General features: G+C 42.7%; 3 protein-coding genes across 7 annotated transcripts; 1 reads left to right on the top strand and 2 right to left on the bottom strand.

The window, feature by feature from the left end:
* The first annotated feature begins 310 nt into the window (after positions 1-310).
* Positions 311-9,246, top strand: LOC118233793 (regulation of nuclear pre-mRNA domain-containing protein 1A-like). 2 transcript variants are annotated; one of them, XM_035429748.1, is made up of 8 exons: positions 311-744; positions 1,955-1,966; positions 4,649-4,778; positions 5,304-5,410; positions 5,808-5,902; positions 6,316-6,442; positions 7,031-7,206; positions 7,918-9,246. In XM_035429748.1, exons 1-8 carry the CDS (start codon positions 594-596, stop codon positions 8,065-8,067), a joined length of 948 nt encoding a protein of 315 aa, XP_035285639.1. In that variant the 5' UTR covers positions 311-593; the 3' UTR covers positions 8,068-9,246. The 2 variants fall into 2 exon arrangements, with proteins under 2 accessions (XP_035285639.1, XP_035285649.1); XM_035429758.1 differs by lacking the exon at positions 1,955-1,966 and having other exon boundaries at positions 312-744.
* A 1,597-nt stretch (positions 9,247-10,843) lies between these two features.
* Positions 10,844-22,151, bottom strand: smpd5 (sphingomyelin phosphodiesterase 5). 4 transcript variants are annotated; one of them, XM_035429716.1, is made up of 8 exons: positions 21,880-22,151; positions 17,647-18,879; positions 16,192-16,264; positions 15,543-15,683; positions 14,547-14,636; positions 12,994-13,057; positions 12,034-12,193; positions 10,844-11,437 (listed from the first exon to the last, which is right to left on the bottom strand). In XM_035429716.1, exons 2-8 carry the CDS (start codon positions 18,760-18,762, stop codon positions 11,330-11,332), a joined length of 1,752 nt encoding a protein of 583 aa, XP_035285607.1. In that variant the 5' UTR covers positions 18,763-18,879; positions 21,880-22,151; the 3' UTR covers positions 10,844-11,329. The 4 variants fall into 4 exon arrangements, with proteins under 4 accessions (XP_035285607.1, XP_035285614.1, XP_035285625.1 ...); XM_035429723.1 differs by lacking the exon at positions 21,880-22,151 and adding an exon at positions 21,811-21,862; XM_035429734.1 differs by lacking the exon at positions 21,880-22,151 and adding an exon at positions 21,611-21,713.
* Positions 22,152-22,910: 759 nt separating this feature from the next.
* Positions 22,911-25,186, bottom strand: LOC118212619 (speriolin-like protein). Its single transcript, XM_035390724.1, has 4 exons — positions 24,756-25,186; positions 24,246-24,431; positions 23,557-23,699; positions 22,911-23,312 (listed from the first exon to the last, which is right to left on the bottom strand). Exons 1-4 carry the CDS (start codon positions 24,910-24,912, stop codon positions 22,980-22,982), a joined length of 819 nt encoding a protein of 272 aa, XP_035246615.1. The 5' UTR covers positions 24,913-25,186; the 3' UTR covers positions 22,911-22,979.
* Positions 25,187-25,272: the final 86 nt, after the last annotated feature.

The following is a 25,272-nucleotide window of genomic DNA, read 5'->3' as shown; positions in this document are numbered from 1 at the left end:
TTGACCAGTTAAATTCACGAGACTGTTGAAAAACAGGAAAAGGGTGAAAATATTCCAGTTGTAACAGTGAGATTCTTTAGAGAATTTCGCTACTCCACCCATTAAAATTATTAACGTTACGAGTACAGCGAATACATTGCGCCGTCAGGACTGTCTGCGCTCTAACCAAATAAGCATTGCTAGGAGGTTCAATTCAAACATAAGCCAAAGTCGGAAAGAAAAACTCTAAAACAGACCCTCCCCAAGTAGCAAAAGGTTGCACCCAATCAGGAGTTAAAGTCGCTATAAAGCGCCTCAGTGTGATTCCAGCCAATGGGCTCGTGCGCCGTCTCCCGTGCAGGGCCTGCGCAACGTCCTCGGTGGACTGATCCTCGCTAATACGATTGTATCTCATCTCCCCTTGTATTTAGCTAGCTAGCTAGCTTGGTTAACGCTACAGTGTGCAACGGAGTTCGGGGAATCGTTACTAACTATCGGAGGGTGAACTGGCTTGTTACGGCTGTTGCTGCTGTCGGTGGATACTCCTACTGTCTTGCATCTGAAGAGGTCAATGCAATACAAAACACAATAAACAGAGACTGCTATATTTTAAAATGTCGGCGTTTTCCGAGGCCGCTTTAGAAAAGAAACTCTCGGAGCTCAGCAATTCGCAGCAAAGCGTTCAGACACTGTCGTTATGGCTAATCCACCACAGAAAACACTCGAAAACCATCGTTACGGTTTGGTACAACGAGCTGAAAAAAGGTAACGTTACGCGTTGCATTCGTGGTGTACTGCCGTGTCTGACGAATGAAATGGCCAACCAGCTGGCTATGTTGTTAGCCGTGGCTAGCTAGGTATCTGGATGCAAAATTATTTGAGCCTTTTCGGAATTTTAGAATATATGATCGTGTTGCAAGCCGGCTAACGTTAGCCTGACCCCAGGGCGTTTGAGCAGATGTCTAACGTTAACTGTCCATGTATCCAGAAAACTAGTCAACATTTACGCAGTAACGTTCGTTTGTTAGTCCACAAATGTCCAACTTCTAGCTAGCTACTATCCTAAGTTATCAGAACAGCGTTTCGCTGCGTGCATGTTTTGAAGCCAGCTAGCTTATATTTGCTAATTGTTTTGTGAGTCAATGTATCATATTTTGTGGCCCCTGTAAGTCCAGGCAGCACGGAGCTGTACAGTTTTGCTTATGGACACAGTCCTTATTGTAATATTGAGGCACGTAAGCAGTTTTATTATGTACTTGTAATAGTGAGAAAAATGTTCGAGTCCACCTAGTAGCAACATTGCTGGAAAGTTAGCATATGGTTTCTAGTCAACCACGACGTGCAATGACGTACGTAGGGCTACTTCACGTTGCTCGACGGCGGTGTCTACTGTTGCAACACATGCGGACCCTGCATCAATTTTTTCATTACCTTTGAAAAATTCACAGCGTCCTGCAACACCTTGTAAATCTTTTTAAATTCCCATTCATCTACCACACTTCAGTGGCCATTATTTTGTAAGGAATATCACACATTTTGTGGAAAATTGAGGAAACCATTACTTAAATTAACAAGAATGAATCCCAAGTCACAACAAAATGACACTTAAATTAAGTAAGGACACTGGCGATAACTTCATTGCTGCCAATCAATCCGTTTTAAGAATTGGGTCAGAAATTGTGTGCAAGGATTATGAGGAGTCTTTCTGCCTATTCATTTGTCTTTTTTGTAGTTTGAAGTGCCTATATTTTACCTCCTTGGCAGGTAAAATACCTTCTGTTATGACATATCTGACTATTCATACATTACTCAGTTTAGAACTTTGATAATTACCAGCAGTGTTGAGCAGACAGGTGTCTAAGTGAGGCAAAGTAGACTGTCTTCCATCCAGCTAATACTTGTGTTTCTAGATGTCTGATAACATGACTAATCTACAACTGTTCGATTGCATTGCATCTCCGGACCTCAATGCCAGCACCGGAGGAAGGTACACATAGCTTTCTTACCACGTTAACAAAATTGTTCACTTTCCTGAGCATTTCATAATAGAATTTTATACGTGATTGATCCTTACTTGGCCACAAACCATTAGGTAAACTTTTTTTTTCAATAAGAAATGTGAATATAACAGTGTGAGAATTGCAATAACTACCCGGTTGAAATAGTAACAGGTTTCAGAATTACTTTTCATATGCTGTTTTATTAGTTATCCTTGATAAAGTCAGGATTATGTCTGAGGTAGAGTACTTATGGTGAGACAAAGTACAATCCACAGGACTGACAGCTCTCACCCTATAGCCTCCTATATGCAGCCCCCATGCAGTCAGGGGTTGAGTTCCCTGTCATTGCACTTTCTGTACTGTGATCATCTCTCTGCTTTCCCCCTTCTGAATAAAGTACAAAAAACATAAAGAGGGTGGATTATATGCTCTCTTCACTGCAAATTCTTACATTTTGTACTTAATCTTATTTTTTGGTTTTGATTTATTTTTTCTTCCTCAGCACTGCTGACATCCTTTATTCTGTCAACCACATTATCCACATTGCACACACAATACCTGCACATATAAATACCTAAAAATTCTGAGGGAAGCATAAATCAACATTTTTTTGTATGCCTTACAGCTGGGCTCTATGGTGTAGATTCTGCCAGTGTTAAAAAAAAAAATTAAAAAAAATCTTCCAGAAAGCAAAAATAAGTGGGACTCAAGACCTCTAGGAAAATGATTAATTAAACAAAGAGTATGAAATAATTTCAGTGTCATTTAGACTATGCTTTTCTTTGCTAGGTATACATGTGTTTTCTAATGAATCACACCTGACAAGGGAGTTGAAGACTACATAAGTTGTCTGGTTAAAAGGTGAATTCACTATAAACCGTATTTGCAGACATTCACCAACTAAAGAAAGGAATGCAGTGCTTTCTGTATACCACTTCTGAACGCCAACTGACTTTTCTGTTTCATATGCGATGATATACATGTAATTTGGAAATGACTGAAAAAATCAAAGATTCATAACGCGAGCCAAAGTTGTGGAACTACTCGTGCGTCCTTTTATAGTGCAGTGTTTAAGCTGAGGACCTGACACGTTAGTGTGCCGTAACTGTGGATAGAGGTGCATGTAATTCCTAGAAAAGTGTTTCAGTCTGTTTGCCTTTGAATAGCTCATTCATGACAAAAAAAACTTTGAAGTGTATCCATTCCATACTATTAAAGTAAAACTCCCTCACTGTCTGCAACGTTACCGTATTCCAAAGATTACATCTTGTTAGGCCTACATTTGGAATGTATTTCTATAAGTAATTAGGCAAGCTGTAGACATAACCAATTTACATACAGATGGAAATGGTGAAAATCATGTTAATAATCATGTTTGTCATTGCGGATGGTGTTGAATGTGCATTTCTCTTTCTACTGACACACCTGTCTGATGCATAACCGTTAACGAGGATGTGTCTCACTCACTCGCACTGGTTTGTGGCAGCAGCCATGGGAAAATGGCAGATGCAAAGTTCCAGGTTTTCCATCATGAATGCTGCATAAATAAAGCCAATAATTTTGTGGAAGCTGCGATACACATACTTCTGCAGGCTATTATCCAGTACAGTTTCAGATTTAATTTAAATAAAGTAAAACCTAGTTTACCAAACCTAGAATTGAAATTTTAAATGTTCTATGCAGGGAAAATAATCCTGTTAATAATACAAGATCCCACAATCTAGTTAAGCTATCTTTCAGTTCAATGTGTATGGCAGTTCACAAGTTTATTTTTCATATGCATCTATTATTGTTCTCAAAATATATGTTCAAATGTGAATGGTATACTGAATTTTTTTCTTATGTAGTATTACCTAGATTTAGTACAAAGACAGTTTCACCGTTCGAAATAAATTAATCCATCAGTCTTTCAGCACATTGACTGAATCGATGAGAGTTGGCACAATTTTGTTGCCTAAACTTAATAGCCTTTGCAGAGCCTTGTAAAATATCACAAGTAATCTGTATCATCTTTCAAAATACAGATTCTTGGTGGGAGTGCAACCACGATGGCAATCCCAGTGTAATCCACTGGGTGTGGAGCTAAAAAAAACCAAACAGCTACACAAGAAAGTAGCTCACCCTCATGGCCCTGTTTAGAGCTGGGTTGTAATTTTAAGTGACACACAGAGGGTTTTGGGACACTGGAGAGAAAATCTCTTCAGACGCTGGTTCACCAGGGCCCCTAAGTTGCCATAGTGATGGTTGGGGGCTGGACATGTAGATTTGAAAATAAAGCATCTCATGAGGAAGGCAATGTTCCTGGGAAAGACCATTGAGTTCTCCTGAGGAAATGTGCTTTGTTTTTATGTGTGTAGAAGAAGAGTATAATTAGGGTATGTATTTTTAAACACACACACACGCACACATCTCTAAGCAAGCTTTTATATGGTTGCAGGCCAAACCACAACGTACACAAACAAGCATAATGCCTAGCATGCACAGTGCCACAGTACAGTTCTTTTCTCTCATATGTGACAGTGTGTGGGACAGTGTTCTTTGCAGCACGGGTCTTTCTCACAGCAGTCTTGCGTGTCTGTGTGCGTCTATGTGTGTTTGCGCCTGTCTTTGTGTGCGTGTGTGTATGTGCGCATGTGTGTATGCGTCTGTTTGTCTGTCTCTGCCTGCAGCCAAGGTGGCGCGCAAGCTGACCTTCCTGTACCTGGCCAATGATGTCATCCAGAACAGCAAGAGAAAAGGGCCGGAGTTCACAGATGACTTTGCGCCTGTCATTGTAGATGCTTTCAAACACGTGTCCAGGTGAGTGGGGCACTGTGAGATTCATATACTTTTAGCTCTGATATTGGGAGTGCTTCTTGTTTTTTTGCATCCTTCCATTCTCCACACAGCTGTAATAGAGTCTGACTTTGTAGCACCTCAGGCATGTATTCATAATTCCCAACACTGCAAGGACATAATCCATTGCACAGCACTGAAGTTTGTGTCTGTTTTTAAGAAAATGATTTGATTTGAAAGTTGGAATAACTACCTTTTACAAGAGCTTAATAGTCTGAGAAAAATGTCTTATAGAAAGTATTTGATTGGGTGTACCAAGTGGTAATTGTAACTGTCTTTTTAACGTAATTAAGACAGTGCTGTAGCCTTTTCTTTCAAGCTCCCATTGGATATATGGCTGGTTATTGCATAATTATAAGGAAAGGTGCTGCTCTATTTTCAAAGAACAGCCCATAGTGTGATGTAAGGAGTGCTCTGTGGCTCAATATGTGAGCATGCAGGATGGGTTATGTACCATGCATCAGCCAGACTCTTCATCCCCTTCTGTAGTGAGTGTGAAGGGGACTGCAAGAAACAGCTGGGTCGGGTTCTGACCATCTGGCAGGAGAGGGCAGTGTATGAAAATGAGCTGCTGGACAAGCTGGCACAGGTCCTGCGTAAGTATTGACCCAGGCACCCACTGAACCAGAACCGCCCTGTAGTCCTTTCACACAGCGTTATTTCTGTGCTCAGCGGCAACTGTTATTCCAGACCACATATATAGCTTTTAATTGACATGATGTTAATTTATGCCGCTTGGTGATTTCACCATGTTACACAGGAATACTGCTTGACCTACTGCTTAGAAGTTCAATTCCCAAATACTGTGATACATTGCCCTTCTGGTCCTTCTGCTTTTTCCCTGGGATTTATAGTGAAGGTAAATGCCTGAATTTAAGGGAAAAAATGGCCACATTAGTGATTTTGTTTAAGTGCTGAGAGGGTGCTGTAATGTCTGTTAGGACTGTTAGGACAGTGGGAAATGTGTACAGCAGGTCTTTATCTCATTCGCAGACGGTGAGAAGAAGCCTAAGAAGCGGCCCTATGAAGAGATCCAGCTGGACCACGGCGACTTCCCCTGTCAGAGTTCACCAGAGGAGCCCCCACAGGTACTGAACGATACCAAACACAGCCACAGGGGGGTGCTGTGGGCCTGTTCAACACTTCTCACGTCATCCTCAGTCCTTTTCTCACCAATACAGGCTTTTTCTTTTTCAATTTTACAGATTCTCTGCTGTTAGACCTTCAGGTTTCCTGTGTTTTAATGGTCAGTTACAAAACCTAGTTTAAACAAGACTAGGAAACCTAGTATATGGCTGGACCCATAACACATGATCTGGCCGACCAATGGTGTAACTTCATAACTCGGCCGACCAATAGTATAACTTCATCACTCAGTCGCTCAGTCAGTCACAGACATTCGCGTTTGTAGGGCTGGCCCTGCTGTTGCGGTCCAGGCAAAAACTAAAAACCTAATAGAAAACCCACATCCTCTCTCTGTGCTCTCGCTCCGTGTGCCCAGACGTCGGAGCTGATCCGGGCCCTGCAGGAGCTGGAGAACGCAGCGTCTGGAGACGCCACAGTGCGGCAGCGCATCTCCTCCCTGCCCCCCGAGGTCCTGGACACCTCGCTGCTGACCCGCATCACCGGTATGCACAGAAACATACTGAGCACCGCAACCAATCAGCAACAGTGCATTCCCTCTGAGCTCTGATTGGCTGTGGCTCTGCCTCTTCATGTGAGATTCACTGTAAGCTCATTTTAATGGTACTGATGTAATACTTCTGTAAAGTGAAATAAGGCCTCCTTCCCACTGTCTTAAGTATGATGGTGAGTACCCATTTCTCCAGTTAGCTTGGTTCTCCCAATGTTCATACACAATACGGTTGGAACTCAAGTCACAACCACAATTATTGTAACAAATACATTGGAAAGCGAACAGGCATAAATTAAAAGTTGACTGAATATTAATCAGTGCCATTCGTACTTTACAAACAAGAACACTTTCAACTGCCTATAATGACTTCCCCTTGTCAGACTTCACTAATTAGGAATTATGTGCACCACACATTCCTGTTAGTTTTCAGGTGGTATATGCAATCCAGAAAGGACTATAACCTGCACAAACAGGCATGCCTTCAATGGAGGGTTCCAAGCAGAAGCTCTCAAATCTAGACTGCATATATAAATATTTTTTTGCCTAACTCACGCTTCCATCCTGTCTGGGGTGGGCGCAGACAAGGAGTCCGGGGAGCGGCTGTCACGGCTAGTGGAGGAGGCGTGTCTGCTGCTGGCGGACTACAGCGGCCGATTGGCTGCGGAGATTGACGACCGAAGACAGCTGACACGCACGCTCGCCTCGTTCCTGCAGAGCCAGCGCGACGGCCTAGCTGAGAAAGAGCAGAAGCTGGAAGTGCGTACACCTCGTTTAGTTTCGTTTATACTGTTCTTAGATATAACTGCTTACCATTGATTAGCTTCAGCCACTCAACTCAGTTCCAGGCGAGCTGTAGTATGGACAGGATTTCATTTCAAATAATCAAATTGGTTTTCTGGAATGAAGCCGGTTTTGATTATTTGTATTGAAACCAGTTTAGCATGTTGTATGTACATAGAACATACATGGCTTGGTCACAGTAAAATGTTCAACGATTCACTAAACAAAATATAAATGCTTTGCTAATATTCATGCTAGCAGCTTTCCACCTGTAATATGTAAAAGGCAGAAAAGACAAAAGGCCTTAAGAACAGAAAGTGTATGCTGGCACTGAATTCATTCATGATGTTGATCACATTCATTTAGATGTAAGGATTAAAATGGACTAATTGTTTGGATTGATTAATCATAGCCCTTAGTTTTGAATTGAAAAGGTTTAACTAAAACCTGTCTGCAAACACTAACAAAAGTGGACACACTGAAAACCTTTCTTGCCGTATTGTCAGTGAATAACCATAGTCTTGGTCCGAAGAGTAAGTACTAAAGAAAGTAAATGCATTTGGGACAAGAACCTTCCCGAACATACCTGAGCTCCTCACAGCTTCTCCCTGCTATGTGTTGGCATTGGGGCAGTATGGAGATGAGCATTAGCAGGAACGATAAGGACGCTCTCCCGCCCTGTTCCAGGAGTACAAGCACAAGCTGGCGCGGGTGTCGCAGGTGCGGAAGGAGCTCCGCTCTCGTTTGAGCAGCCTGCCGGACCTCTCCCTGCTGCCCAGCGTGACCGGCGGCCGCCTGAACCTGCCCTCCTCCGGGGACCAGTACACCTCCGACTGACAGGTCTCCGTGCGTCACCGCCCAGCGTCAAACTCCCACCGAGCTCCTTTCATGGAGGGCCGGGTCGGAAGTGAAGTCCACTGCAGGAATGGGGACTTCATCTCCCACCACCAGCCGAGAGAAAACATTGCCTGTTGAACTCACCCCCTCTCTCTGATTGGCTCTCCCTAACCATGCAGTCTTTATCTTGTCCCTGTTCTTTCTCTGCCCATCATGTTCTGTCCTTCCTTTGTCTTTGACATTACCCACAACTCCGCAGCATCCATTACATCCCCCAGTTTCTCCTTGCATTTGAATCTAAAGTGGAGTAGAAACATTAGAAGAAGAAAAATACATTAAAAATGTACTATTTAAGTCAGTGCAGTGCCGCATACATTCAATATTCAGTTGCAGTATTTTATTATAAATGTTGCTTTAGAATTACTGTGATCTGATTCATCACTGTATGTATGTGTGTTATCCAGATATTATATAATTGGGTAATTCCTTCACCCCTCGAGTATCACTGAATACAAGCACTTTATTTTTACCTCGAATTGGAACATTTTGAATGAGTTGAAAATGTTTTATCCACAAGGCCTTTGTGTATTAAAGATGAAGGTGAAATTTTAGACAGCACTGACTCCTTTTTCCACTGCAGCTGATGGCGGGGGGAAACAACCTTCCACTGGAAAATACTGGCCTACATTGCAAAAATTATTTATATTATGTAAACCTTAACCAAGTTGTTTGTTATTAGTCAATTGAAAGTTAAACTGATGAATACATGTAGCAATTGACCAAAATAGTCCATACATTAATCAAGCTTTATTATTTTTGTAAAAAAAAAAAAAAAAAGTAAATATACAGCTGGTCATAACCAGTTTTTTTACGGAAACTAGTGAATAAAAAAAAGTATTGAACTCATAGTTGGTAGCCCATGGTGTTCACCTAATGGTTTCAGCTTTTTTTTCCTGCAAGTTTGTATTAAAGCATAAATGTGGTGGACTCACTGTATTAATTTACACTCTACTTATAAACTCTCACCACTGTTGTACAGTAGCCAGTCTTGCTATGTTCTGTTACACTTAAACTCATAGTCTTTGGGACATGCTAATTTGTGGCATTCATTTGCAAACTGTTATTTCAAAATGTAATGTGTGGATTTATCAGAAAAAATAGAGCTATTCTGGAATCTTCTGTTTCTGTCACTTCAGTGTTCATAATGAATTCATATCAGGTTACCACATATACTGTATAAAATGAAATGTGAATACCTGTCATTTTCACATGTTCTCTTTAAAGTGAAAAGGTACCCCCCCACAACTCAGTGATACAGGTGAAAACTCAATGGGCCTCATTCACAAAACACATAAACTATTGATCGTATATTTAATCGTGAACCATAAGAACATTTCGGCATTCATCTTTTTTTCTGTTTTTTTTCTTTTTATCTGTATTAGTTCGACTGTTTCCTTCATCCAATCAGATGAACAGGATTCCACATAAAATTTACAAACACCTGAGATATACACAAAAACAAAGGTCTGCACTTGTCATGAACCACATATTGGTTTTTCGTAGGAACATTTTTAAGAACAAAAGTAAGAATGATTTAAGAAAAGTGAATGAGGCAAAAAAAAAACATTTTGTCCAGAAATACTCCACACTTATTACTCTCTCAATTTATCCTGTAACAAAATTTTAATTCCATCCCATAACATATATTTTTCTACAGAACAGGTACAAGGTAGTAACACCCATGTAATAACGTGGAATTCAGAAATGATCCCTAACATTTACAACAACAAAAAATGGCCATGTAAAAACATTTATACTTGGTATAAATGCATCAATTATGAAATTCAAATTTTATTTTCAGTTCATTATATTTAAATACGGTAATGGACACATTCTGACATGTCTACAACTGAAGAAGGTATGGCATGCCACATTCATTTTGGGCATCAAAGAACGTCCTCCTGTATTGATTTTTTTTTTTTTTTTTTTTTTTAAACCTAACAGTTGTTTTTGTGTTCCCATGTACAACATATTTTCTGACCAGGGGCCTAATTTATAAATGGACTTACGATCAGTTTTGATCTTAAGTATGGACTTATGGCAGAAAATCATGTATAAGTAGTTATTTATAAAACCTAACTTTGACGTGGAAATGATCTTATCTCTACGCAAATTCTAGACTTGACGTAAGCGATTTTCCTGCTGGCTATGTAGGGGTATTGTAGTTTGGGATGCATATGCGTCCAAGCCTGTGGTGAATTTTGCATTTGCTTTATGAACAATTTGTTCACTGCATCGGCGACACACTCCCAAGCTACCTGTTTGGCTTTGTTTGTCAACCCACTATTTAGTCCACCGAATAATACGTGTTGCCTGTCTTCAATCTCTTCTACCATCGCTGTGCTCTCGTCTTCCAAAAAGTTTGCTTATCTCTTTTGGTCCATGGTTATTCCTGACTAAACCCTCATTTGTACTAGCATTATATAAGGGGAAATCGCTGATTGTAAGGCACGTTCAGGTGCCGTCAATTTTAAGTCAATTTGAGATTTATAGATCATAGGTGCATAAGTTACAAATGGGCTTGTTAGAACCTGCATAAGCAAGGTTTTTTATGCTCAGTATCTTTTATGAATCGAACGTAAGCACACCGTCGGAAATGATCTTAAGACTAAGTTCAAGTATAAATACAAGAACATTTTTATAAATGAGGCCCCTGAACTGTAGACAGTTTTCCATAATCAAATGCCACATTACACCATGCAATTACAAACAAAGGGCAGGTGGCACATCTTGTTTATTTGTTCCCATTCATGGGCAAATCAGGACATGAGGAAAAACATGCATGATTTACATGCTTACCCTTTTCACAGGGTCCATACACTGAGAGAGGTACTGCATAGGGGAAGTGAGGGCATATATGTGTAATGCATTGGTCACTGTTGCATATCACTTTCTCGCTGTTCATTCATTTTGGCTTTCTGTAAACTGTAATTCTGTGCACCACCACAGTGAATCACCACTGTGTTTCAAGCACATTTTTTTTTCTTTGGTAAACACCAGAATGACAGTTGAGGTATGTCTCCAGCACCAGCAGACCAGCCCCTCTCACTGATCGGCCCTTTGTGGGCTTAAATCAGACAGTGAAACCACCGTCTGCCCATCTGTTCATCAAAGCCACCTCATCTTTTTACAGCAAAGGTTTATCCTCAGGGATTGATCCTAAGGGACAGATCCTCAGGGATTGATCCTAAGGGACAGATCCTCAGGGGTTGGCTCCATCCAAATCCAGTGTTACAGATAACCTTAGGCCCACAGGGATGTGGTCGGTCAGGCCAGCAAGCTGGGTCACAAAAGTGAAATCCTCCACTTCCTGTCAGGGGAGGAAATGGAGATCAACAGATGAGCACTCAGTAGACTGGGCACAAACAGACCTGCCCTGAGAAAATGACCCCAGAGATTGGGAACAGGCCAAACTGAATTCCTTTATTAAAGTCTTTTTGATATTAGCCATGTTAACTTACTGATGCTCTCTGTAAAAAAAAATAATAATAATTCTTTGCAGCTTTCATTATGATAATGGATTGACTATAGGGTGTATACGCTTAAAAGTTCCTGAACAGGTCCGCCTTTTAAGTGTATACACCCTACAAAAATACACTTCCAAAAAATGACCACCTCTAACTGCATTGTGCTTTTTCATTAATCAGTGTAGTGGTAGTATGAATACAAATGTAGGAGTATGTTACTAAAAATTTATGGTACTCTGGGAGCTACCCTGATCTCTTTTTAATGCAATCACTGAAGGTGATTTGTAGTTGTCACTATATATAATCACCTTTTTCTATCCATTTAAACTGTATCACTATTGTTTCCCAGTCGAGTTTAGGTGCGCTGAGCTATAGTGTGGTATAGTTGAGCGGTTGATGTAGGCAGGGGTTTGTAGGGCTGTGTTCAGGGGACACATACGGTGTGGCACTGTTTATCGAGGGTGCTTTCCCGGTACAGAATGTAGTCGATGCGCCGGCCAACCCAGGGCTGTCCAGGTTCGGGGTAATCCAGGGGGCACCCAGCCAGACGGACGGGGGGCGAGATGTACCGTTTCCTCAGCTCCTCCCTCTCCAAAGTCCTGAAGGAGGGAAACAAACATTGTCGTGGCAAGGTCTGAGTCATTTGTAGCTATAAGCAAGGAAAGTCTGTTACATTACATTATTTATCTGTTTGGTGGACATCCTTTTACAGGAAAACGCCTACAGTTTAATTTAATAAAATACCAACTTGTAAACGGGGATGTTTACTGGGGGAAAAAATCAAAAACCCTGCCTGAGGATACAATGGTAGTGCTTCTTCATAGGCCTACTACTGCACTACACCTACAGTCATGGTTGTCCTGCAGTTACACTTCTTGACCAAAGGGGCGCTAAAGTCCTGAATTGGCTCTACGTCTCTCTGCACACAGCCCCATTTCCCACAGGGAAGCACAAGGGTGCCTCCAGGAGCGGATAAATGCAGGGAAATATCCGCGTGACAGCGCCAAGCCCTCATAGATCAGGCTGTGCCGCTGGATCTGTGTGCTCAGTGTATCACTCAACACTGCAGCTTCGTGTTCTCCAGATGCTTCTGCACAAATCCAACGAGACATTTTCAAAATCCAGTTATGTTAATTGAGAGGCATGACCAAATAATAACTGATACATATTCAACACACCTAGGTTCAATTTAATACCCTAACCAAGTAAGTTTTTTGCCAGAACTGATTGCTGAACCTTGTCTTCCAGTACACTAATCCACCCTACACATGCACCCACATTGAGGAAATGCAATACATTTCCATCAGAAAGACCCTTATCTACAGTCATTGCAGTGGGATATTTGAATAGATGAGGTGACTCAGGCACACCAGAAAGACACGGCGACATGGTGACTTACTTCTGCAGGTTCTCTGGGGTCCTCACATCGTCATCATAAAGGGTAGGCTGCTCCAGAAGAGTACCTGAATAAACACATACTGAGACTTAATACTGAGTATGTGTGTGTGTGTGTGTGTGTGTGAGAGAGAGAGAGAGAGAGATAATAATTACCAAATGGTATGTGGTGAGGGGAGGGGTGGGTTTAACCTAAATATATTTATTTATTTTGCATTAATTCACTAGGAACAGATACATATTAACAGTAGGGGTGGGACCGTTTACTCAAGTAAACAAGTACTCACCACTAGATTCATTATAACTTGTGTTTGAAGTTTTTCATTTTGTAAAATGTATTTCACTGAAAAAATAAGGCCGCTACAACCCTTGTCCTAACCTTGTCCAGGCCATGGATATTCAAATCTGGCCTTCAAAACCAAATCCTGGTTTTCTTTTCTCCCAGGTAATTAACAGATTAATCCGTGCAGACTGCCTTCACACCTACTCCCAGGTGAAGGGAAGGTGGAAAACCAGCAGTTCCCAGCCCTTGAGGACCGTGTTTTGAGTAACAGGCGCTAGGCTACTATCTTCAGGCTACATCGGCTTTGCATCAACACCACTGCTTATTCCAGCCTATTAAAGAGGCAGGCTTATAGCCGTGAAAGTAATTCACAAAATGTCACAACTGTCAGAATACGATACAATAGCCTACAAATCATCAATAGACCATCTCTTGCAGCACACATTTATTCTTTGTAGGCCAAAGAGAGTTGCATATGCAGGTGTAGCCTACAAGACAATACTGTGCATAGTTTGGGAGACCCACACATTGTGTTCTTAAGTGTCACCCTCTCTCCTTTTTCATTGTTTCGGTCTGGAACCACTGTCTAACCATCTAAGAGATGGTTAACATAATTTAGCACAAAACAATTTATTTTCCACAACACCTCATATTTTACCGTTGGCCTCTGTCCCCTAGAGAGCAGTACACACGAGTACTCACAAAACCTTCGGCTTAAGGCTAAATGTTCTGCAATCTTAGGCCATGATTTCTAAGATGTAGCCTAGCGTTGTCTATTTATATGACTTTGTTTACTAGAACTGCTAAATTAAATTTCCATCAAACAAAGCCTGTAGCCCATCAGTCTACTAAAGCCTGATAATAATTGGAAAGAAGACAAATAGCTGTCAGGTGCTCATAAAGACATCAAAGTGAATCAAAGTTATCACAAGGACAAATCAGCTCGTCATAAACTGTCCCGCCCCTAATTAACAACCTTCAACCTAATGGGTGTGAAGGTGAAAGTTTTAGCCCAGGGTGGTGGAGAAATGGGGTGAAAGTTTTAGCCCAGGGTGGTGGAGAAATGGGGTGAAAGTTTTAGCCCAGGGTGGTGGAGAAATGGGGTGAAAGTTTTAGCCCAGGGTGATGGAGAAATGGGGTGAAAGTTTTAGCCCAGAGTGATGGAGGAATGGCAGTGAAGGTCAAGGTTTTAGCCCAGGGTGATGGAGGAATGGGGGTGAAGGTTAAGGTTTTAGCCCAGGGTGATGGAGGAATCAGGGTGAGGGTGAACATACCGATGACCCACAGCTTCTCTTTGCCTGGACCAGCCCTGCAGGGGTCTCTGTAGTCCTCAAACACGCTATGCTTCTGCTCCAGCACGTCGTCTGACCAGGGAAGGGAAACATTAGTCCAAGTCAGAGTGGCCCTACATGAAGTCCACTGCACACTAAAGTCAGCCAACCAGCTTGGGTAAAGAGGGAACATTTTAGTAAAGGAACTGGTATCAGAATTGGTGAAAGTCCGGGAAATTAGCTAAATGGGAGCTTTTTAAGAGTAGGTAGCCCCAGGAAACTGAAGTGCAATGGCAAACAATGGCTTTTTAAAATCATATTAAATTAGTATTTTTATCATTAGTCAGATTTTCAGTCTGGGTTTGTGTTGAAGCAGTTTGGGGTTAGACTTGACCCCTTATCCACTTAGTTCACTCACATAATGCACATACGCACACACATGCACACACACACATATGCAAATATGCACACACACACGCACACAATGAGTTACTGGGACACACAGACAGACGCACTGACAGATGCACACACACAAACAGACACACACACACACACACAGATGTGAGACAAAGAGGATAGTCAAGTACCCATTTATACAGCTGGATATTTACTAAAGAAATTCAGGTTAAGTACATGGCTGAAGGACACAACAGTTGTGTCCCACTGGGGATTTGGACCTGCAGCTCTGATTACAAGCTCAGTCTCATAGCCAGTCCAGCAGACAGCTGCCCCACTTTTAAAAAATAACCGCTTTCTGTGAGGGGGTAGAGGTGCAGCCAGTGTCTCGGTGAAAGATAAAACCACTGTATTCCTAGTGATGCAGTAGTCTGGCTATTTCATATTCACTTCAGAGGCTGGAAAAACAGAACTCACTGACCATACAGCTTTAAACTAAAAAAACATCACATCATTCACTTTATCATTTCTGTTCACTGTGCCATCTTGATCCATTTTAGAGTCTGTCACCCACACACTCGTACACTGTGCTCCCACACGTACCGGGAGAGCAGTTGTCGAAGTTGAAGTCGCCGCAGAGCACGTCGAAGACCACCATTTCGTCTGACCTCCTGGTCTGGGCCTGGAACTCGGCGATCCACTTGGTCACCATGTTCAGCTGTTCACATCTGACCGCTCCCTCGCCTGGACCAATACACACATGCAGCGTTGCTCCAAAACCCAGAGAGGGAGACTGGCTGGCCTGTTACGGGCTGTCAGAGAGGTTCCTATGTCCAACTAAACAGTCTAATCAGTCTAACTCATTATTTGTGTTTTCCCATATAGCATTTGATTCAAGTCCATTGACATTGACAGTCAAGAAGTTTTCAGTTACCATAAATTGGTGTCTTTAAAAAAAACAATAAATCACAAGCATTTAATTCAGACTTCATTAAAACTGCAACAAAGCATTGATTGTGGGGCATTATTTGTATCGATGATCTGACCGGCCGAGTTTCTGTGGCACGCATTTCATTTGAGCAAAGCCTCTGGAATCATAGATTTAGAGCCCGCCATAATCCCAAAAGATTTAGGGCTGATTTAATCCACAAGGATGAGCACAAATTTCTCTTTGCAAGAGCAGAAAGCCCTGCCATCATCACTGCAGGCAGCCGACACGAGACGAGCTGCTGAAAGAGTGAGACTGCCTCACCTTCAGGAGCATGGAGGTGCGTGCAGTTAAAATAGCCCACCACATTCTGCCCCTGGTTCTGACCAATCAGCACCTGCGAACACCCAAAAAAACCATTCAGTACAGAAACCCAAAAAATACTTATATGTATTTCTCAAATAACATCAATGTTATTTAAATACAATTTTATATCCAACATAAGCCATGGGCTTGACAGGTTGAGCCTGATAATAGAGTACTCGCATTATTAAAAATTATTATTAGTTAAGCAACACTGCATGCAGTGAAAAAAATTTAAGCCATAACACAGTTTCTATGTTCTCCATCAATGTACTGTATACTTTCAAGAAATATATATTCTGACATTTTCCTACTCCAGAGTTGTTACTTTGTCCGGAAGGCATAATTGCAATTCAGAGTCTAAGCTATCAATAAAACATCCTCCCTCAGTTTGGGAAAGCTCACAATTTACAATTAAAATCAGTCATTTAGCAAACGCTTTTAGCCAAAGAGAAAGTGAGAAAGCGCATTTCAAGTGATAAAAAACACAGTAGAGCCAGAGAAAGGTGCAGTAAGGATAATATAAGCGCCACAGTCAGTGTGCTTGCCTCTGGACCTGTAAGATAAACAGAGCGTGTGAGCACGTGCGATGCCAGCGCTGCCTGACAGGGAGAACTTGCAGCTGTGACTGGGTGTGGGGGCTGCCGAAATGGTAAAGAATTATATCACACTTCTTTTTTTGTCGAAAGTTTGGACAGTGCATGACAGCACAGTACAGACAAGAAGGTATTTTGCATTAATACCTAGATATCAGTACTATTCAGCAATCATAACACAATAAAAAACACCAGAATAAGATGGGCCCAATAACAATAATATGAATACTTTAATAAATACTAATAAATGTTTTTGCTTTTTTTAAAAACTTTAATTTGATAAGAGTTTCTTCAAGTCTTTAGCCTGAATAACTTGCATTAACATAGCTATACCTTCATAATCATGAAACGTTGGGGCAGATGATTTCAAAGGTGAGGGTATATACACACTAGTATCAACTCATTCTATTAATTCCTTGCATTTACATTACATGGTAAACACGCAATCACCAACCCAGGTGGTGACATGTTGTGACCAGTTTTGCAGCGTGCGATCTTTAGCAACAAACAGATGTAATGGGGTAAAATACTGAACGATTTAACTGCAGTTCTATTTCAGCCTTAAGTATGTTAGTTGGACTTACCCCGAGCAGCTTTTCAGAAAGGCTCGGCAATCCATAAAAAGGTGTGTACTATACTACACCAGTGAAGATATTAAAACAGCATATCTCCCACCCCTAATTGGGTGCCTACACTGGCTGTACATGAGCACAACCCAACAGAGGAAGGATGCTGCAGTAAATGGGCCGGGCTTATTAACAAACCTGAGGACCAGTGAGCAAGAGAAGGAGCAGGGTGAAGAGGAAAGAAAGGGCCCCACCTTGACGGCGAGCAGGCCTTTGGCGGCCAGGGCGTCCTCTCCTTTGCTGTTGGGGAAGCAGTGGTACTGGGCCTCCAGCACGGGGTAGCGGCTGGCCAGGAACAGGCCGCTGTTGAAGAACTTGAAGCCGGAGCAGCAGCCGGGCGCCTGGCAGGCGTACACGCCCACGTCGTAGAGCACGTGGCCGAACAGGGGGCCCAGGGCCTGGGTCAGCTTCTGGGCCGCCCGCTTGTCGAACACCTCCTCCAGGCACACCATGTCCACGCCGGCCGGGAACAGCGGCGACACCTCCCAGGGAACGTCGTCGGCCGAGCCCAGCGAGCCCAGCGCCCGCGGCGGGTGCCGGTGGCCCTTGCGCCGGTGCTGGTGGGAGTTCTGGTTGAAGTTGGCGGCGGAGGGAGGCGGAGCCGGGGACTCCGTGTCATCGCCCGGCATTTCGATCGTGGTGTCCCCCGCCCTGGTCCTGGCGGGCCCCCCGGGCTCCTCGGGGCCGTCTGCGGGTGGGGGTTGGTCCTGGGTGTCGGTGGACCCGTAGGAGGAGGGCGTGGTGGGGGGCAGGAGGCTGCTGGAGGGGCTGAGCGTGCCGCAGCTGCTGGGCGAGTCCACGAAGATGCGGATGCGCGGGCGGCTCACGCCGTACGCGATCAGCTTCCCGATGGCCGCCGCCCGGCACTGCGTGTTGCTCAGGTTGTTGAAGCGCGCCAGGCCCTCCGGCAGCAGGCACAGGTTGGCCGTCGCAAAGCCGAACGTCACCTTGCCGCCCCCGCCCTGCTGCTCCCATCCGCCCAGCGCCTCCCCTTCAGTGGCAGGCACCGCCTCCTGGTGGTAGGAAAAGGGCCTGCGTGCTGCCTGAAGCGGCGCCCACAGCAAGAACCCCAGGAAGGCCAGCGGGGCGGTGAGGAGGAAGAGGATGAAGAAGAGTATGGCGCCGAAGAAGACCTTGAGCGGGTGGAGGTAGCACTCCTGCTCCGCCCGCCGGGCCCGCTCCAGGGTGGTGGGCTTGCAGACGGCGAGCAGCCTGTTCAGGAACCAGAAGCAGGGCAGGATGAGAGCCCAGCCCAGGGCATGCAGGCCCGCCGCGCAGCCGTTGGAGAAGGGGGACTCCCGCAGGGCCATGACTTGCCTCCACGCGCCCGTGAGGGGGGAATGGACATCGGGGTCCCCAGCACTGTTTCGCCTCACCGAAGCCACATTGGCCAGTGCTGCACAAGCCCACTGTCCCACTGAAGACCTCTGGAGAAGACAAATAAAATGTTTTTTTAAATGCAATCAAAGACTATGCAAACAGATTTACATAGTTTAAACAATAACCTTTCATTGCTTTTGAAAATATTTTAGCAAAGAGATTATTATTAACATATTCCATGATCTCACTACAGCAAATCAACTTAACCACCAATGCATATGGAAACAAACACCTAGAACATCCTTCTTGAATAACAGTTAGGTTATGCCTTAACATGTTTTTTCCTCCACTGACTATGTCTATATGCACATAATGTGCTCGTGATTACTGTCAACACTGTAATTAAAACAATTCGTGCAGTTAAGCCGTCCGCATGTGTCTGCAAAGATGTGCGTCCCAATACTTGCGTTTACTTTTAAGTACGCTTTAATCAGCAAACAGCAGAATAGGAGGAGCCAGAGGCTTCTTCCTGCAGGATTACTCAGTCACCCACAGTAACATTCCCTTCTTCTGTCACTTTTCACAACACACACTGGTATATAGGCCTATGCATTCATATTTACCGTTTTACTCATTTTTCAAAACGCACTACTTCAGACCACTTAAACTTTATGTTAAAGTGAAATTTTCCACACACAGGTGTATATGTAGCCTCTGCCTTACTTTTGTCTTAGTCACATTAAAACTGAATTATTATGATCTGAATCATGTCAGATCCAGTTTGAGGACAAATACATAAATAGTTAATGTTTCCAAACCTACGCCGCTGTAACATCTGTCACTGCAGAATTGGCAGCATTTCCATTAGACTGTGGACGCAGTCAGTACATTGACCCTAGAACTTCCCACAGTGAGTAGAATTCAGGAGGGGTGACGCTGTCAGAGTTAAATACAAAGTACACCGGTTTCCACTGAGCTTGTCGAAATGCATTTCCATATGTACACTGGAGAGTTGACTGAACCACCTCTAATGTAAGTGTTCAGAACTACCCGGCACAACAAACAGAAACTGCCGGGATGTGTTTCTTACAGCCATTCATTTCTTCTAACCGCTATATGATCCAAAGAACATACGGAGCATATGAACAGCAATCTCAACTAAACTGTATTTTTGCAAGTTTAAACATGTGTATTTAGCAATCTGTCTTGTGGGGAAATTGGTGTGGCTTTGGTTAGATTCTCAACCAAAAATGAACATGCCCTACAAGTTTTTTGTGTACTCTATGTAGAATTTTATTTGTTATACAGCCAAAGATCACAGGCTCCACAAATTTAGTAAATAGATTTTTTTTCTTCATTTTTAAAACAGTGATTTAATTTAGCCTGAAAGTTATGTCTTTCCTTAATGAAATTTTCTTTCCATTCCCGTATATTGGATTATAAGAGGAGGGAAGATGAATAAAATCAATACATAAAGAATTACTGAAGATGCCATATTGAATACAGAACACACCCACAACACAACTGAGTACATCCAGACCTCATTCTGTCTTAATAGTGAGATGGCCATAATAGGCCAACGGCACACCCTTAGAAAACAGTCTCTCCGTGTAAAAAATACAGCCGCCTGTCGTATTGTCGATTTCAAGACGTAATCCGAACATAAATTACATTTAAATTACAACAACGGTGGAAGATATCCATCATTCGATTCATCCATTATATCTAACCCGTTTATTCCTGGTCTGCATGCATCGGACCAGAAGCAGGAACACACCCTGGACAGGTCGCCACTCTTTCGCAGGGCACACACACCATTCACCCACACTCGCACCCAGGGGCAATTTAGACTCTCCAATTAACCTAACCTACTGTACATGATCGAGAAGCAGGAAAGACTTTCTTGCTGTGAGGCAACAGTGCTACCCACTGCACCACCGTGCTGCCCCTGTGGAATACAATTACTTGAAAAAAAGGTAATATAGTTGTCCAGTTGCTTATTAATGTTACCTGTCATAAAAACTCTTTGACCGAATGTGAGTACACTTAAAGTAACATAGGGAAAATACAAAACGACAGAGACGAACGGCAGCTGGTGCGCCGAGATAGATGACACCCGCTTCCCGTCGTCGTGCGATGTGAGTTCTGTGAGAAAATTATCGATAGCTAACGTTAGAGTTGAACAAGGAGAAAGGGGGTTGATATCGGCGTTAATCCCCCTCACCATCTGTACACTAATCGCTGGTAAGCTTCAGACACTGTGTCTTGCAGGAAGTTGATGCTGAACTCGTTCGCTTGCAGCGAGGTTAAACTAGCAGTATGGTTTCAGTTCAACGTTCTTTCATGAAACCACACCTTAGCTGGCTAGGTAGCTAGAAAAACTGCAGCAAAAAGAGTTAGCTAAGCTAACGTTAGCAATTCAGCGACGCTGCCCATCTTGGCTAGCCAACTAGTTAACGTGACGCCAGTCTAACAATTTAAGAACCCATCTAACAAATAACCTTACCATTTCAAGTCAGTCAACTATTTTAGGACATGTATGTGCAAAGTGACATCGGAAGAAATTATTTAACGAGATAAAAAGTTTTAATCAATCATTTAGCTAGCTAATAGTTATGCATTTGTTACACGTAGCTAGGTCAGCAAGCGATCTGGTGCGCTAAATTACAATTTAGGAATTTAATTTTGCTTGATGTAATTAGACTAACTTCTTAACTAACGTTAGTAAACATTAGCCTGTGTATTATTGGCTATCTATGTGGCCAGGCTTAACCAATTTCATACAAACAGCACATCAATTGTCTAGCAAGCGGCTGCCTGATTTATATCGTTATTTACCTGCCAAATTCGCAACGTTTGCTTGTTAGCTAACGTACTGTACAAAAAAAGGGATGGAAATGCGAACTAGCTCACCAGCCACTAATTATTCTAGGGTTATATTGGCGTTACTGTCACTAAGCGAATAAAGACGAGAATTCCCTTGCCAGCTAACTAGCTACTACCTTATCGCTAGCAAGCGAAAGAAAAAAATCACTTACGTTAGCATAGCTAGTTAGCTAACTTTACAGCCTGCTACCCAGCCAGGGCTACCTGCTGCATTCTCTTACCTGAGTGATCCTTTCCGTGGTGTAAACGAAACGATGTTCTGTCCTTCCTTTCAGTGTAGGTATGTTGTTATTCAACTTTCTTCACGAATTTGGAACGGTTGGTTGAAAACACTTTTTCTTTCAGTTTTCTTTAACCAGTTCCTTGTTGGCGTACTTTCATTTTACTGTACACGATAAAGAGAACACGCTGACCTCCCGATGTGTGGTTCGGTGCGTACGGAAGGATCGCGCGACGCGCGTACAGTGCGCATTCTCGTTTCCTTTGGTTTGAGCATGCAAGCGCGCTACCGGGCTGTAGAGTATTGTTACTCAGTCTCCGGTCTCGCTTCTCATCGACCATAAGATTATGCTCATCTACAATAAAGGAGCTCTGTATTTTTCGCTCCCACGGATGCGTTAACACTATGCGTAAGCACCACCTTACCAAATTCTAAGGGTTTGTCCCAATACCTATTACGATGCAGGGAGCTTCAATCAAGTTAATAAAAAACTAATTTGATTCTGATGCCTAGATCGGCTCACCTTTTCACACCGAAGCCGAGTCAAACCTGATAAGCCCTTTGCATCTGGAATTGAATACGCAGTTTTTAAACAATTTTGTAGCATTTTAATAGAGACCTCTAAAAGGGTGAACATACCATTGACTACAATATAGTAAGAGTGCTTTCACACAGGCATGTGGGATTGTTTTGTTTTTTGTTTTTTCCTTTGGAGGTGCAGGGTTGTTGTGGATATTGCTTTCTCTGTTCTACTGCACTTTCCAGCACCATCCCTTTGCCAGATGGCAGTGGTGCTGCACTTGCAGCATTCCCCGCTCCCTTGTTTCCACATCCATGCTTTCACAGGGTAAGCTGTTCATCTTATTACATTCTAATGTATTGCTTATGGCAAAAGTGGGAAATATTGGTTTCACATTAAATGCAAAATTGTTGTTGCCGGAGATATGTGGCATAGTTCAGGGGATCTCAGTGGTTCTTGCTGGTAAATTTCACAATTCAGAAATTTCATGAGACGACACAACATAGGACCCATGAAGTTAACTTTATTTTTTTCTGTCATTTGTGGCACTAAAGACAGCATTGGGTAAGGGACTGTTATGTCTACCACAGGAAGAGAGGTTTGTTGTCTTGCCTTGCCATGAAACATAGGCAGCTGAGCAAACAGAGGAGATCCTTGAGCAACTTGGAAGGAGCCGTTTTGATAATAATAGCGCGCAAGAATTCAGGGTTGTTGTAGCCCAGCTCTTCAGCGCTGTAGGCATCTGGCCGCTGTTTGAGGATGCCATAGGTGTTGACGATGGACTCAGCAAATGGTGCGTGTATAGGCACACTGTAGCCAAGCATGCGTAGCCTGTCCATCAGTGACAGGTGGCGCTGTGACAGGTCATAGCGGTAGTCTTCATCCACTTTTCCAGTCAAAGGGTGCTTGGAGATCTGCAGGAGGAATGACAGTTCATAAAAATAAGTCATAAGAATGTACAAGTACACCAAACAAAAAGTTAAAAACATCATAAGACCAGAGAGAGTTTGGGGGGGCTACAGCTTCAGAGCTTCAAAAAAGCCAATGCTGTAAAGACTTAGCTGAGTAACTGGAAATACAGGAAATATTTGAATCCCTAAAATTACACCTGAAGCCAGTACTGTACTCTTTTATAACAGTTGAATCCACAGTACTCACCTGAAGTATCTTCTCAGGTATGTTGAGCACAGTGAATCCATACAGTCTGCTCTGGCCTGGGAATACATGAAAGAGAATCCGGCGTTCCAGCTGGAAGGCAATCTCTCCCACCAGTCGCTCCATCTTTTTTGAGTCTGAAGGAACTGCAGGGAAGGAGAGAGCATGATTTCCTATGCTTAACTAAGTGGAGTGAAGCTTAGGTAATCACCCACGTTTGTGCGTTTATTTGTCTTTCTGGGAACGATAACCCAAAGAGTTTGATAGGAACAAATTTGCATTAAGTTTGGTAAAATCATCATTAATGTGATAAGGAATATGTGATTTTATCTTAGTGCTGCTAAGACAACTCTTAAAAATTGTGCATTGACTAGGTGTTAAAATAATTAATGAGTGCAGCTTTACTGTAAAGCCATGTCACACACTAATTCACCCTCAGTCAGTCTAAAGTATCACTGAATAGAAAACAGAAAATAGTGATTAATAAGAATCAATGGGTGTCGTAAAGATTTTTTCTAAAACCTGTACAGATGCTTTGACAAAAATAATTCATTCCTCAAAGAAAACCATCAAAATCATCAGTGCTTTGTGTTAACATACATAAAGCTTGTAAAGCTTGTTGAAAGCTTTTCAAGTGGTCATATAATAGTGAGGTGATTTAATAACACCATGAGCATGTTTCTTTCACACACCTTTCCCCTCCTGAGACAGTTGAGTGCTGTCTGAAAACGGTTCCTTTTGAATCTTTTTCAGTGAGGAACCCTTTTCTAGCGACTGAATGGTCAAGGGGGTGGATGCTTTCAGAGAAAGGTTTGGCAGGTCAGTGCTAAACCTTCCTTCATCCAGAGTGTCTTGCCAGCGAAGGGTCATTTTTCTTCCTGGGAAACAAAAACAAAAGGCTCCCAATTTCACTTGCAAGCTGGAAGGTTAAACAAAGTCACTTATGCTTAGATTTTATGCGTGTGATTGCGAACCAGCTGAACCGGTGCCACATATGGTCTGATTTACAGTTTAAAACCACTTAATGCTGCCTTTCTAAATTCAATATCGCCCCCTATCTATAGATTCGAGAAATTACAGGTTAAGGGAATTTAATGCCACCTGGATGCGCCCAATCGACATGATTGCATTGTAGTAATTAGGAAACATAATAGCAATATATATCAGCAATCGAATTGTTTTAATGACTAATAAAAAATTACCTTTATTTTCCGTCTCATCGACGGTTCGTTGCGTGCTCATCAGCTTGGACTGTAGATCGTAGTTCTCTCTCACTATATCTAGCATCATTCGCAAGTCGGAATTTTCACCACGCAGCTTATCCAGTTGCGAGCACAGTGCCTCGTAGCTTTCATCCATCCTAACCACAAGTGTAGCTTCACAGATTCCTCATTGAATTCCTCTAGTGCTCTACAATAACTTTGCACGGCTTTATTTTATGTCAGTTTACTTTTATGTAGTAAGCGGCATGGCATTCCTCTGTGATGTCACACATTAGTCGTTCTTTTCATTTGTTCCGACTGGACTCGTTGTTCCAATATTAAGACTATTCCAACGAACTCAATTGAAGGCGTGTTTTTTTACGCTGAAATACAAGCAGTTGGGCGGAGTTTTAAGATATGTAATGCTGTGAATTCTCTGAATAAATCAGCATATTACATTATAATTGGAACCGCCCGCCACGCCCCCCTGCTATTTTACAGTAATACATACTACAGT

The sequence above is a fragment of the Anguilla anguilla genome, chromosome 1, assembly GCF_013347855.1.
Source record: "Anguilla anguilla isolate fAngAng1 chromosome 1, fAngAng1.pri, whole genome shotgun sequence".
In the NCBI taxonomy this organism is placed as follows: Eukaryota; Metazoa; Chordata; class Actinopteri; order Anguilliformes; family Anguillidae; genus Anguilla; species Anguilla anguilla.
This window is presented reverse-complemented; position numbering and strand designations above follow the sequence as displayed.